General features: G+C 37.1%; 1 protein-coding gene across 1 annotated transcript in view; it reads right to left on the bottom strand.

The window, feature by feature from the left end:
• Positions 1-15,258, bottom strand: part of LOC121726012 (venom carboxylesterase-6) — a 68,220-nt gene that overhangs the window by 30,701 nt on the left and 22,261 nt on the right. Inside the window, exon 9 of the mRNA XM_042113228.1 lies at positions 1,081-1,253. Coding sequence (XP_041969162.1) covers positions 1,081-1,253 — 173 coding nt within the window. The remainder of the gene's footprint in view (positions 1-1,080; positions 1,254-15,258) is intronic.

Here is a 15,258-nt window from a genome sequence, read left to right on the forward strand (position 1 = left end):
CTCGGTGCAATATCTTACTTGTTGGTAGCATATACTTAGAATACTTCTCACGAAACCGAAGTCACCACATATTTCCCTATAAATTTTGAGGAGTTCCCTCAATTACTTATGGATCCTCTACATCAGATCACCACTTTTGTGAATATAATACCAAATTGGGATGATACCCTATATACCAAAAGAAAAATTTTGAAAACCGGTTAACAAACGGCGGAGTAATCGTTGAATATAAGAAAACGAACATAAAACCTCCCCCATTTTGAAAGTTAGTTAAGTAAGTCTTCGATACTAGGAAAAATTACAAACGTAATTTTTGTTCGTAAGGGTTAAGCATTTAAAAGGCCCATCTTACGTAATTTGTTACAAGCTCGTCGTTTACATTTTTCTTCTGATGACCAGAAAGTAGGAGCGAAAGTATATTATGCACATTCTAGAACCAGCAGGCTTAGCAAGTCCAGTGTCCAAAAGAGAAAGGTATATGTAGCTTAACGTCTTGCAGATTCTGTGAGGAGGAGGACGAAACACCTATTCACCTTCTCCTCGACTGTCCTGCTCTACTACAGAGCAGGAACAGGCACCTTGGTCGCCACGAATACTCATCCACAGAGGAAATTCGTGGCACCAACCCCAACCATATCGTTCAATTTATGAGCAGTATTGGGTTGGGGATGATACTCTAGTGCGAAGGAGTCACAATAGATCCTCATGGGTCGCAGTGACGTCAGGGCTACAGCGACCTCGCTTCTTTAAAAAAAACCTGAGAACGGTTTATTCTTAGGGCGAAGCCAAACGAGCGTAATTTGTGAGTCGTGAGTCGCAGAATTTCTGCCGGGCAGAATTTTTTTCATACAAATCACGACTTACAAAATTACGCTCGTGTGAATCAAACAGGACTTTTGTATGAAACTGAATGCAGCAGAATTCTGCCCGGCAGAAATTCTGCGGCTCACGACTCACAAATTACGCTCGTTTGGCTTCGCCCTAACGGTAAAGTAGACAAAGTGATGGATGGACAACGTCTGTCAGTTTTGTCAGCAAAAACTGTCAACGTTTTTACAGATAGAAAGTTCGCGAACTCACGTCGATGAGGCTGTCGATGTTGTGCAAGTCGACGGGGCGCTGCTGGAAGTAGAAGGTGCGGATGTGGTCCGCGATGCGATCGGTCCGGTTGTCGGTGGACCTCAGCTCGGGGGGCACGGTGCGGACAAACTCCTTCTCGATCTCTTGTATCAGCTTCGGGTACCGTTGTAAACCTGGGACAGGAACGTAAAATTTAAAAAAATAATACAATATACAAGTGTACTAAATTATAAAACTATGAGATAATACTTTAGGGTGTGTATGGGTCCCCTATATAGAGTTCGCTGTAAAAGTAGCAGCGCTGAAAGAGTAACTTTTTTTCACCTTTTTATGGAAAAATTCATGACGTGGGTGGCGTGGGCGCTTACCCAATGTACCATCGAGGAAATTGATTCCTAGGCAGTTGACAGACCAACGTCGTTTGGTCGGATGACGGATCACGTCAATTTAATGTTAATTGTGATCTGTCGTCTGGGTTTGACGTAACGCGACCAAACTACGTAGGTCCCCCCATCTGCTTAGGAATCAACTTCTCAGATAGTACAAATCACAAAAAAAATTTGGTCTTTCACCACTGCTACTTTCACGGTGAACTCTCTACAAGGAATACATACCTACACACCCTAGTACTATCACTTAGTTTTGTGACAACCTGTATAAGGGACACATACACACCCTAAGGTCTAAAGTATTATAACTTAGTTTTGTTACACGTTGTATTATAGTAGACTTCATTACTCATCAGTGTTTAAAAAGCTTGTTGATAAGAGTATTGCTAGAGGGACACTAGCTCTCTACGATACCAATAGCCTATAGATAATACTGCTCGATTTATTATTACTCGTACGGCGTACCATCTCGTACCCACTTACTGTTAGGTCATAGTATTTATGAATAGTATGTACCCAGATTTTTTCATCACTTATATTTACGAGTTAAATGTAGAGCATTCAAACAAGAATAGGTTTTTTGATATTTACATGTTGAAATTATGTAACACCTCACATTTTACTGTAATTTTTGTGAGCATGGGCCGCTGTAGAAGCTCTGAGTCATGCGATGTTGTGCAACTAACGAGATTCTCAACTCTCCGTCCAAATCCGTTTGCCATATTATTCTGAATGTTACAACATTTACTTTGTGATTCAGGATTTTGTCGTGTTTCCCCGCATATTTGTCTCCTAAAAGGGGTCAATATTATTACAAAATTTCTTGCAAAATATTTTAAATTAAATATTGCTTGACCTCACAAATGATATCATTACGAGGTCGAGTCCGGAGAACCCGGAAGCGGCGATAGTGATACAAGGGGTCACAAACGTCAAATTTAACGAACATCAGAGTCGAGTATTAAATAGGTCTATTACATTAAATGTATTTCCCGAAAATCCAGAAATAGATCTAGACTTTGATGTTTGATGACTGATATTCAGCGCTATTCTGCTAGATCTTTCATTAAAATACGGGATGCCAAAAACCCCTTAACGCACAGAATAAATTTTTATCGATAAAATGTAAGTGATGGGAGTAAACATTATAAAACTATCGATATTTTTACAGCATATTTAAATGTATTTATAATGAATAATTCATTTTTATATTTATTGTCTTGTGTAGGGTTTTCTGAATTTAATATAACATTTTGCTATGTTAATAGAGCTAGTGATCACATCGTATATTGGACTTACAAATCGCTGTAATAACTCCGATGATGCTGACTGTCGTAATCCTGAAGATGTTGATACATCAAGCTTATCGGCTACTTCGCTATTTTTACCATAATTTATGAGATAATTCCAACATACGCCGCGATAAAAAATTATCGATACACTTTGCATCTCAGGACGCACCTACGCAAATGAGCTCATCACCCCGTACGGGGTAAGCAATCATCTGTAGGTACGGGGTGATATAGACCCCGTAGACGCACCTAATTAAAATTTTTACTCCCTGGTCGCAACGGGGTTCAAAAAACCCCGTAGATTATTATTACGATTCCCAATTCAATTTCATGCAAGAAATATAAATATCTATTCATCTCATTTATACAACAAAAACTCTCCAAATTACGATCTCCGCAACAGCGAGTAGACACTACATATTCAGCTCCGAACTGACTGATGTCAACGTACGGGGTGCGAAAGGACCCGTAACGCAGTGAACATGACGCAGAATCCAAAAGTGACTCTTTTAGCGCTGCCACTTTCACAGTGAAATTTATAATAAGTATAAGAAACACAAGGGAAACCCTTAAGTATCATCAATTAGTTTTGTTACACGGTGCATCCAAGAAAAAATTGTGCTATAATCATATAGTATATTTCACTTCAATCACATAAATGTAGCGACACCAATAGAATTTACCAGACGCTACTATTATGGCAGTATGTCAGTAATTTCGCTTCACAAACGATGCGATTCGATTCACTCGAGTTCCCTAGAATTGACTTTATGTAAGGTCTGCGTCACATAATCCTTGATAATATGAGGCTGTGTCGTCCCCTAAAGCCTCGTTTGTTATCAAACATAATGTGGGAATTTACAGCACACCGGAGCTAATTCGTATTCCGACATCACAGTAACACTCGTATCTACGATTATCACCACAATTTAAAGCATGTTATGATCGAGATAGGCGTATCTTGATCGTTACAATGCTACTCGCACAATAAAACTAAGCATTAAATAAACAATATTTGATTATGTAATAACTACAGCTTCCATAAAGAAAAACGCGCATTTGGTACGTCTTGTAGATAAAGGGACGTTTTTATTTTATATTTACTAGCTATTTGACCGAGCTTCGCTCGGCATTCGATAAAACACGAATAAAATGACGTTTTCTGAAAATGATTCCTAGCTAGATCGATTTATCGCCCTCGAAACCCCCTATATACAAGAATTGCTCGTTTAAAGATATAAGATAGATAGGCAAAAAATGTAAACACTGCAATTAAGAGTGTTTAGGTACGTTTTTTTGCCTAGGAGGATGGATAAAATTTCACGTAGCGTTTTTAAGCGACCTTATTTTATTTAAACAACTTCACAGTATTTCAACAGTGAAATAACCATCGCTTATATCTAGAAATTTCTGTATAACATTTTAAATATACAGTTATGCAAGTCAAATAGTTTTATAATATACAATATAACATGTGTGAAATGATTTTGCAAGAAAATTTACTACGGGGAATCACGATTTCACGCTACTGTTGACATTATGTTATGAACTTAAATATGACTTATGTATCTGGGGGCACGGCCGTGCCCCCGCCAAGCTTTTTAGCAAAGGCACGGCCGTACCATACTTTTCTCGAAGCGGTTCGCGGCTATTTCACACCCCCTTTATCTTCGATGTTAACAAAGCTAGGGATTTAGAATTTCGGTCCCTAGGAGCAAGTATGAAAACTAGTTAGACCTCCAAATTACATGAAATTTCGATAAATAATTTAATAGTTACGGATGGTCAAAGTTACTACATTTTGTCACTCACTGACTGACAGATCATCAAAATTCTAAGGTACTTCTAGCAGACTTAGAACCTTGAAATTTGGTACCCGGATAGGTCTTTATTCACAATGAAAGGAAAAATTATGAAACCGGCCAAGTGCGAGTCGGACTGGCGTACATAGGGTTCTGTGCCGTAAATTTGCATGGGAGCCCCCCTTAAATAATAAGTTTATTTAATTTTTATTAATAATTATTAAAGTTAAAATATAATTGTAGTAAGTATTTTCTGAAATTTTCATAAACCTTGCTGTTGTAGTGTGTGTTATAATTCTCGGTAATTGCATATTGTAAATTCAGCGATATTTGTAACGCGGCGAGTTAACTCCTGCGAGAGTCAGTCGTCTGCCCATCGCCTACCTCCAGTATTTAATTTGAAGACCCCAGCCTTTGTACACTAAATTGGTGACCCCGACGAAGAACTACCGAAGAAAGTTTGTAGTAAAGGGAATCAGTGTAAATAGTGACATTGGCTGTGGGATATTTTTTTTTTAAAGATCGAATTCCACGCGGCGACAGGAAGTTAGCGTGACGCAATAGAAGAACGCGCGTGGCACGTGGCGAATACAACGGCAGTCGGCTCATCAGCTCTTCGGCCGGTCGACTCATCGGCTCAATCAAAGAAGAAAAATGAGTAAAGCCTCAGCATCAGACATGGAGTTTAAGGAAGAGGCGTCAAGCGTGGCTTTGGCATCGATAAGCGTGTCCACCAAGCTACCAGAATTTTGGACAGACTTGCCAAGGCTATGGTTCGCACAATTCGAGTCTGTAATGGCCCCACAGAAGCAGGGTGAAGAGACCAAATTCAACTTGGTCATATCAAAGCTGGGAAAAGAGGCCATTCAGCAGGTCAGCGACCTCGTGATGTCACCACCCGCCCAGGATAAGTATACGGCGCTTAAGGAGAGACTGCTGCAGGTTTATGAAGAGAGTGACGAAAGACAAATGCAGAAGTTGGTGTCGGAGCTGGAGTTGGGTTCGCAAATATCCTCCCAGTTTTTAAGGCGCATGAAGGATCTGGGTCGCAGCGCACAAATTTCGGACAACACACTTAAGAGCCTGTTCGAGCAGTCATGGCGGTTTGTGAAGATCAGTCTCTGGACAAGCTGGCGGCCATGGCAGACAAGATCACTGAATACACCAAAACGTTGGAGATGTGGCAGCCGTGTCATGCAAGAAGGCAGCAGATGGACAGCCGGACGAGCAGATGAGCAGATTGGAGCTGGAGGTTGCAGCGCTCCGCGCCGAACTGAGGAGTCGCGGGCGCTCTAGGAGCAACGACAGACCGACTGACTTCAGGAGAAGACCGACTTCGCGGCCGCGAAGAGTACCTGGGGACCCGGACTGGCTGTGCCGTTTTCACTCTCGGTACAGATCGAGGGCCAGCCGCTGCGAGCAACCATGCGCGTGGCAAGCTAAGCAGTCGGGAAACTAGACGGAGTACATGCGGGCTCGGTGGACGGATGTACTCAAGGTCAGGTTACCAAAAGCCATCGTTTATTGATTAAAGATAATGTAACGAAATATAGTTTTTTGATCGACACAGGCGCTAACATTTCCGTAATTCCAAAGTGAAAATTCTTGGAAAACTTTAGGATATTTTTCAAAAAGATTATCAGAACCGCAAAAGAAGTACTCCACGTATGACAAGGAGCTTTTAGCGATTTATTCGGGAATAGTTTACTTTAGGGATTTAATCGAAGGTAGTTTAACAGTTTACACGGATCATAAACCTCTCACTTTTGCTTTGAGTAAATTAAGTTCTAATAAAGAGTTACCTAGGCGAGCGCGTCAATTGTTGTATATTAGCGAATTTACAAGCGACATACAACATATTCAAGGCACTGAAAATCAGGTGGCCGACGCTTTATCGAGAATCGAGAGTATCATATGTCCTAGTTCGAGTGAATACGTGGAGGTTGCGAGAGCACAGGCGACAGACGCTGAGCTCGCGAATTTAATGAAAACAAATGATAAATTGCAATGGAAACAGTTAGCGCTCGATAATAATGACGATATTAAAATATATTGTGAAACATCAGCTCAGAAAATTAGGCCGTATATACCAGCGCAATTTAGGAAAAGTTTTTTTCATAAATTTCATGACGTTTCTCATCCCGGAGTTAGAGCATCGCGTGCGTTAATTAGTAAAAAAGTTTTTTAGCCAGGCATGAATAAGGACGTAGGGACCTGGGCCAAGACGTGCGTGAGGTGTCAGAGAAGTAAGGTTATTCGGCACACAGTTTCGAAACTTAGCGATTTTAGTCATAGCAAGCGTTTCGATCATTTGCACTTGGATTTGATCGGACCTTTACCGGAAACTGAGCACGGTTTTCGTTACTGCGCCACGATAGATTAACGCGATGGCCTGAGATTTGCCCTGTAAAGGACATGACGGCAGAGTCGGTAGCTAGAGCAGTTTATGAAGGATGGATTTGTCGTTTCGGTTGTCCTAAAATCATTACTACCGATCAAGGTAGACAGTTCGAAAGCGAATTATTCACAGATTTAATTAAATTATTAGGTATTCAAAAAAACTAGAACTACCCCATACCACCCACAGTGTAATGGTAAGATAGAAAGGTGGCATAGGTCTTTGAAGTCGGCTCTGATAGCTAGATTGAATAATAATCTATCATGGTTAGTAGAACTACCTACGGTCATGTTAGGATTAAGAGCTGCTTGTCAAACGGACAATGATAATATTAGCGCGGCGGAATTTGCTCTGGGTCATTGTTTAAGGTTGCCGGGAGAATTTTGTTCAGATAAAAGTATGAAAATTGATAATCCACATTCATTTATAAGTAATTTAAGAGACACTTTGAACAAAATTAGGCCCATAAAAAGGGCATGTAAAAATAGCAATAGTACTTTTGTGCATGCTGATCTAAATTCCTGTTCACATGTTTTTCTAAGAGTGGACGCGGTACGGAGACCGCTAACGCCTCCGTACAACGGACCATATAAAGTTATAGAAAGAAATAGTAAAGTTTTTAAAATATTAATTGGTAATAGAGAATGTAATGTGTCGATTGATAGACTTAAGCCCGCGTATATTTTGGAAGAAAATGAAGTTAGACATGACAGTAGATTAGATCAGCATAGTGAGGCTAATGTGTATACGCCTTTACAGAAATCACGTAGTGGCAGAAAAATTAAAAGACCTGTAAGATTCTTGGATGGTAACTAGGTTAATGGTACATTGGCATTTTTGTTAGCAAGTAAGTACGCGAAGGTTGCGTAATGTCATCTCAGCACGTATTAATTGTTATAAGACGTTAAGTTAGGAATATTTGCATTCACTTTATTTCAAATCTCAGCTCAACAAGTTAGTTATATATAATAATATATAAATTTGATTATCAGCTCAGTGCACAAAGTTTTAAGTTATCAGTTTAACTCAGTTTTACAGCATCAAACGTTAAATTTTATAATTTAGCAAAATGGGAAAAACATATTCGATTGAAAAGAAAGATGAAGAAATTGTTATCGCTCAAAACGGAGCGAATCACGCAACAGCATCTAATACTAATTTTAAATGAGGGATTTTCATTTATATTTTTTAATTTTAATTTTAACAATCTTAACTAGATGGCGTAAGGATAGACACTTCTAGATTTTCTATTGGTTCCTCACCGATCTGAAATTATCTACAGGTTGGCATCACTGACTACATATGGGTTGTGTTTCCAAAAAATATCAGTGTACTGTTAAGTGTGACATAAATCAAAATATCTTAAACCTAAGCGATCATTGGCCTAAGCGATTAGGCCAGTACACTGGTAATAGTTTAGGAACACGATGACATAATAAAAACTTGTCAAACTGAAACTTGACAACTGAAAGAGTTTTGGCGGGCATGTCACTTTCAAACTTTTTCTACTTTTTATTGTTGGTGTGGTTTTTATTATTTTTTCCCAAATTGTGGTTTTTGGGCTTTTGATATTCATTATTGGTAAAATATTAGCAATTAAATATCCGTTATCTTGCACAAGTGCAGGTAAGATGTTGTCAAAACCAAAATGTATAATTCCTGTGACATTTGGTGTGAATATCGGTGAATAGGGCTATTTCTTTCGTGAATTTTAGCTAAAACATCGTTATAATAATTTTATTATCCTATTCATTGGAATATTATTGCGTCTTTTTCAAGTTGAAATGTATCAAGTTTTACATTCTTTTGCCCAGTTTTGTAGCAATTATTGATGGTATTCCCTGGTATTACCGATAGTTGTCTACCCATACGCCATCTAGTTACTAAAATGGAAACTGTTTGACAATCAAATTAAAAATATAGGAAATTCCCTCATTGGAAGTGTTGAGCATCACGGTGACTGTTATGGCAGTCATCCTTTTTGTGTTTTGTGCTATTTTAATATACAAAGTTTGTGTTACACGTGCAAGGAAGATGTTAAGGAAGGAATTAAATTGTAATCAGGGTACAGATTTAAGTGTATTGTCACAACATAAGCTCCCAAATGTTAATGTTTTTGCTAAATTCAAAAAAATTTCTATGTTATATTTTGTCAATTATGTAAATCATTTTTATTTTAGAAGGGGGTGTATGTAGTGTGTGTTATAATTCTCGGTAATTGCATATTGTAAATTCAGCGATATTTGTAACGCGGCGAGTTAACTCCTGCGAGAGTCAGTCGTCTGCCCATCGCCTACCTAACTTGTGCGAATAAAGTGATTCAGCTCATCCAGTATTTAATTTGAAGACCCCAGCCTTTGTACACTAAACTGTTACCATTATGGATATAGAGCAAAAGAGGGAAAAAAATCGTGTTTTTTGTATTTTGATTTTTTTTTTTTTTTTAACATGGGGAAATGCTTTACGCATCCCCGGCAAATTGGGGATATCGGCCGGGGTATGTGGGACTCCTGCTACCCACTAAAACTCCATGGTGCTCCACTCATCGCTTAAGGCAGAGTTGCGGGTACGATAGAACCTACCGCAACTCTACCAGCGATCATCTACAGACCCGAAACCACCCCGCTACTCGGGGGACCGCGATGCGCAGGAACACCTTGAGCATCACGGCTCTCTAGAGAAATAATCAGTGACTAATTTGATTTATTGCGTACCATCGGCCACATACGTCGTTACATACTAAAACACTCTACGTTTGCCGTCTGTGTAAGTATGAACTCCTTTAAATATGCAGTTTTATATTTGTTTTTCTTGTGCTCATTGCCAAGCCACTATAATAATTATAAAATAAAGAAATATATTGATACATTTACGGAATGTTGATTTAAATTACAAAATAAGTTGAAGGCTTGGCTTGAATGTGATCTGAAAACTTTTTACGACAGAAGTATTGAATAGCTATGCAATATTTTGCTTGGCTCCTTTTACAGTTCATGTTTTTGGTGGGTTAGAGTTTTGTAAATTGAAGTGTAACAAGTAACAACATATTAATACCTAAATACCAATGCAGGAACCGTAAATTTTCCGGGATAAAAACTTTTCCATGTCCTTTTGGGAAAGGACGTACACGGTACACGTAATATTAGTACTTATTAATTACGAGTCAAGAGAAAAAAATATAAGATTTAAACAACGATTACAGGCGTCTTCAAAATTGGAAGACAGATTAAGGAATATCAACAATATTGTATACCGACTCATAATATTATGTCCGACAAGCATTCGGTTAATACATGAGTGAAGTAAATGTACACAAATCATTTCACATTGGGTTCCGCGCCAGTCGAATTCAGCAGCACTTGCGAAATGTCCTCAAGGATTTCCGCTTACTCGTGAAGGTGCGGCAAAAATTGATAGTTACCTTCTAGTCCTAAATACTTCCTAAGCGGTCATTTGGGTTGCGACAGCTACGAATTAATTATTATTTTTAACAAAAAAATAAAACCGACTTCTAAGGCAAAAACAATAATAACATCCTTATAATATGAACTAAAAAGTAATTTTTCCTATCTAATAGTGCCTTTTTCCGAATTCGGCTAAACCTCAACTATTTCTGTACTCAATCTTCATCATTTTGAAGTCGGTATCAGATAGCTGAATCTTTAGTTCTCTGACAGAATATTTGAAACTTTTGGAACTGGCACCGAATTATAAATGACACGTGTGACGTGCCATTTATAATTATAAATGGCACGTCACACGTGTAATAACTAGTTTAGCAGTTAAAACTAAGCAGTAAAGTAAACAAAAATGAGTTATAAAAAATAATGAAATGGATCATTGAAAACATTATTGAACAGTAAAATAATTAAATGAGCGGTAAAAATTAATGAATGAGTGGTTACGTGTGGGCAGTAACGAATCGGAATTTGTCAGTAAGAAATCTCATTCTAAGCAGTTTTTTAAACAATGAGGTGGTAAAATATAATAAAATCGGCCAAGTGCGAGTCGAACTCGCCCATGGAGGGTTCCGTACCGTTATAAAGCGAAAGTAAGACGGTCGCCGGCTGCTGCTGCAGCACGCTCGCTGCGCTCGCTCGGCTCCCTCTGTGTTGTGACTTGTGGTCTAAGTTCTAACCTAACCTAACCTACTCTTGGACTTTCTGGATTGTGTTTGTTTTTGTTTTGGCGGGGGGCTGCGCCCCCCGAACCCCCCCCCCCCTTTCAGGGTGGGGGGCTGCGGCCCCCCGTCCCCCCGCTAAGGTATCCGTGGTTAAGTAGGCCTTCTGTTAAGTCGTTATCGAACCGCTCATTCCATCATTTTTATCTCTCATTCAGTTATTGGACTGCCCAATTATTTTTTTATTACAGTCCATGTTTTACAGTCGCAATAATTAATCAACCGCCATAAAATTATATAACTGCTTAATATTTTTTTAAAATGATTATAATAACATCTCAAATATTTAAATAACCGCTCAAAAAATTAGTTCCCATACCATATAATAAACGTAATTATCCTAAAACGTATATAAACTACAGTACCTGGATGACCGAGCTTTGCTCAGTATAGCAAACACTCATTGACTTCGTATTACTTAATAACGCCATCTGCTGGTCGTTAAAACAATTAGTTGCTCACAAAATGGTATTATTATTCGCCAATAGATGTCAGGAAGAGTCATATTTTTCAGTTTATCGATTATCGATAAAACACGAATAAAAAGACATTTTCTGAAAATGATTCCTAGCTAGATCGATTTATCGCCCCCGAAACCCCCTATATACTAAATTTCATGAAACTGGTACATTACATTGGCTCTGACGCATGAGACATGTATTCATTTAAACAATAAAAACAATATTTTAGCAACCATTTGGATATCTCTCTTGCAGTTATAGGTAATTCCTTAAATCGATTAGGCAGTTTATTATATATTTTTATAGCATTTACGTAAGCATTTCGCTTGAAAATGTCTATTTTACATTGAGGTAGAAAAAGTTTGAATTTATTCCGTGGAGTGACGGTTCTGTTAATCATATTACAATTTAGTGGAAAAAATTCAGGGTTTTGTTTCACGAAAGTACAGATGTCTTTTATTTACATGCAAACCAACGGTAGAATGTTAGATTTTATGAATAAAGGTTTACAGCTATCCAACGACCAAGCACCATAAACCGCTCTCACGCATTTTTTTTGAACACGAAAAGCTTTAATAAAATCCACGGAGTTACCCCATAATATGAGACCGTATGAAAGTGTTGAAGCGACATACCCGTGATAAGCATTTAATGCAGCTTCAGTTGATACCGTCAGACGTAGTTTTTTAATAGCAAATACAAATCTGTCAAGTTTATTACACATGTATTCAACGTGCGCTTTCCAGTCACAATATTTGTCTACCATTAAACCTAAGAATTTTATTGAGTCTACTTCTTCAATTTTATTATTATTATAATTAATGTCAAGATCGATAGTTTTCTACCTAGGATTTTTAAATTGTATCATTTTAGTCTTACTTAAGTTTATTTTTAAATTATTACCATGCAGCCATTTTATAATTTTGTCAAGATTTTTATTAATTTCATTTTGGTATGTTTTTTGGTCATTACATTCAATTATTAGGGTCGTATCATCTACGAATAATATAGTTTTATACATTGTGACGTTTGGAAGGTCGTTAATATATAACAGAAATATAAAAGGTCCTAGTATACTTCCCTGAGGGACTCCGTATTTATTAATTTTGAATAGAGATCGATATATAACTTTTGAACCCTTTTCAATCTTAGCAATCTCTACACATTGAGCCCGATCATTGAGATAACTTTTGATCCACTCGTAAGCTTTTCCTCGTATGCCGTATTTGTACAACTTATAGAGAAGTAGTTTGTGATCGACAAAGTCAAAGGCTTTGGTCATGTCTAAAAAGATTGCTGCTACTGGTAGCTTTCGGTTAATTGCTTCTGTAACATGTTTTATTAAGTGAAAACATGCAAGGGACGTGCTACTGTTTTTCTTATACTTACCCAAATTGTTCTGATTTTAGTACCCCGTTATTAATGACGAAATCATACAGTCTCTTAAGCATGACCTTTTCAAATATTTTAGACAGAACCGGTATTAAGGCTATTGGTCGATAGTTATTTACATCGTGACTGTCACATTTTTTAAATAAGGGTTTTATAATAGACTTTTTAAGCATATCCGGGAAAACACCCTCTTCAATGGAAAGATTAATTAAATCACTTAACAGTCCAGAAATATGTTTAGCACACGCTTTAATGACACTAGTCTTAATATTGTCATATCCTACGGAGTTTGTATTATTGAGATTTTTTATTATGCTAATGATTTCATTCTTGTCAGTCGGTTTTAGAAAAATTGTATTTATGTTATTATTACTTAAGGTTGTTTTAATGTCATCTGTATTAAAATTAAAATTATGGGTATTAGTCATATTGATATAAAAATTATTAAATATTTCACAAATGTCACGGGGGTTTGAATGAGATTTATTATTGTATATAATTGATTGAATATCATTGTTTTTATTTATATCACCAATATTTCTATTAATAACTTCCCAGACCGCCTTACATTTGTTTTTTTTTTCTTGTATATATAATTTTGATTTTGTAGCTGCAATGACTTACGAATGCATTTTTTTAGAATTGTGTGATAGTTTCTGTATTTTTTGTAGTTAAATTTTTTATTCGAGGCATTGTATTTGTAACTGAAGAAAAGTTTTCTTTTTATAATGCATGACTTTTTAATACCTTTTGTCAACCATGTATTTCTGTCATTGATATTGCTTTTTTTAATAATAATCTCCGGAAAACATAAGTCATAAAAAAGTTTAAATAACTCGTGGAACTTATTGAACGCGTCGTTTAGATTAAATTGTTCGTATACCTCCGAAAAACTTAAAGAAGATATGTGCTTACAAAAAGTTCAAGCCATGTAATTATTTCGCGGCCTTTTTTAATGTGAACGCATAAAATTTGGGCTGTCTCGTGATCCGATAGGCCTAGATGGACAATGTCAACTTTTAATGTTTTTATGTTGCTTGCAAATTGATCAAGACAAGCACTTTTCCTAGTTGGTAATTTAATATGTAACGTAATGTCAAATTTTTTTAATAAACTAATAAGATTCATACTATTATTGTTATATGTATAGTATTTAAGAGTATCGATATTCCAGTCCCCACAAAGTATTTTTTTTTTTATCTATTTGAAATTTTTAGTAAAAGTGCTTCTAACTTGTCAAAAAAGGTCGAAGGATTACTATTGGGTGTTCTATATATACAGATTATTATAATTTTATGAAACGTAAGTTCAATGCCAGCGCCCTCGAAGCCTAAATCGCAGGATAAATCACCAACAATACCTAGACTTTTGCACTGTATATTATTTTTGACGAGTATGCACGAGCCACCTCGTTTAGCGTTTCGAGAATATGAAGCAACTAATTTAAAGTTAGGAATTTTTAATAATTGCTCCATACCTTTTTTGATAAAAGTTTCGGTTAAACACAAGATTTGTACCTCTTTTCCATTTTTAGTAAGCTCCGATAACGCGGCAGTTATTTCATCTGATTTGCTTATGGCACCGGCTATATTTTGGTGAAGAATTGTTAGGGCTTTATAATTAAGTTTGCGATCGAAAAAACGTTTTATTGTTACTATTGTTAGACACATTTGCGGTTTTAAGCTTGGAGAAATAGTAAGGTATTGTTCCTTTTTTGTATACTAAATTTTCACGCTGCTGTTGTTGTGGTTCTGATTGTTGGATATAGTCATAGTTAGTGTTTGTGTGTACTTTATTTTCTAGAATCATTTTTTGCAAGAGAGGAAATCTATTTCTATATGTAATTTAAAACTCAGTAATTTCGTGAAACGTGTTCTATTACTATAAAATGACAGATGACTATCTCGATGGCCGCCGCGGCCGCCGCTGCGGCTCGGCCGCTAGTGCGCGCCCGGCCCCGCGCCGCTCGCTTGACAGATTAAAGCGCGACGGCAGACAGTTATCTTATATTTTTAAATGAGCAATTCTTATATATATATATATATATATATATATATATATCTCGGAATCTCGGAATCGGCTCCAACGATTTTCATGAAATTTAGTATATAGGGGGTTTCGGGGGCGATAAATCGATCTAGCTAGGAATCATTTTTAGAAAATGTCATTTTATTCGTGTTTTATTGAATACCGAGCAAAGCTCGGTCAAACAGCTAGTTGTACTAATGAACGCTAAGTGCAATGCATAAGGTCGAAATTAGGTT

The sequence above is a fragment of the Aricia agestis genome, chromosome 4 (genome assembly GCF_905147365.1).
Source record: "Aricia agestis chromosome 4, ilAriAges1.1, whole genome shotgun sequence".
Classification (NCBI taxonomy): domain Eukaryota; kingdom Metazoa; phylum Arthropoda; class Insecta; order Lepidoptera; family Lycaenidae; genus Aricia; species Aricia agestis.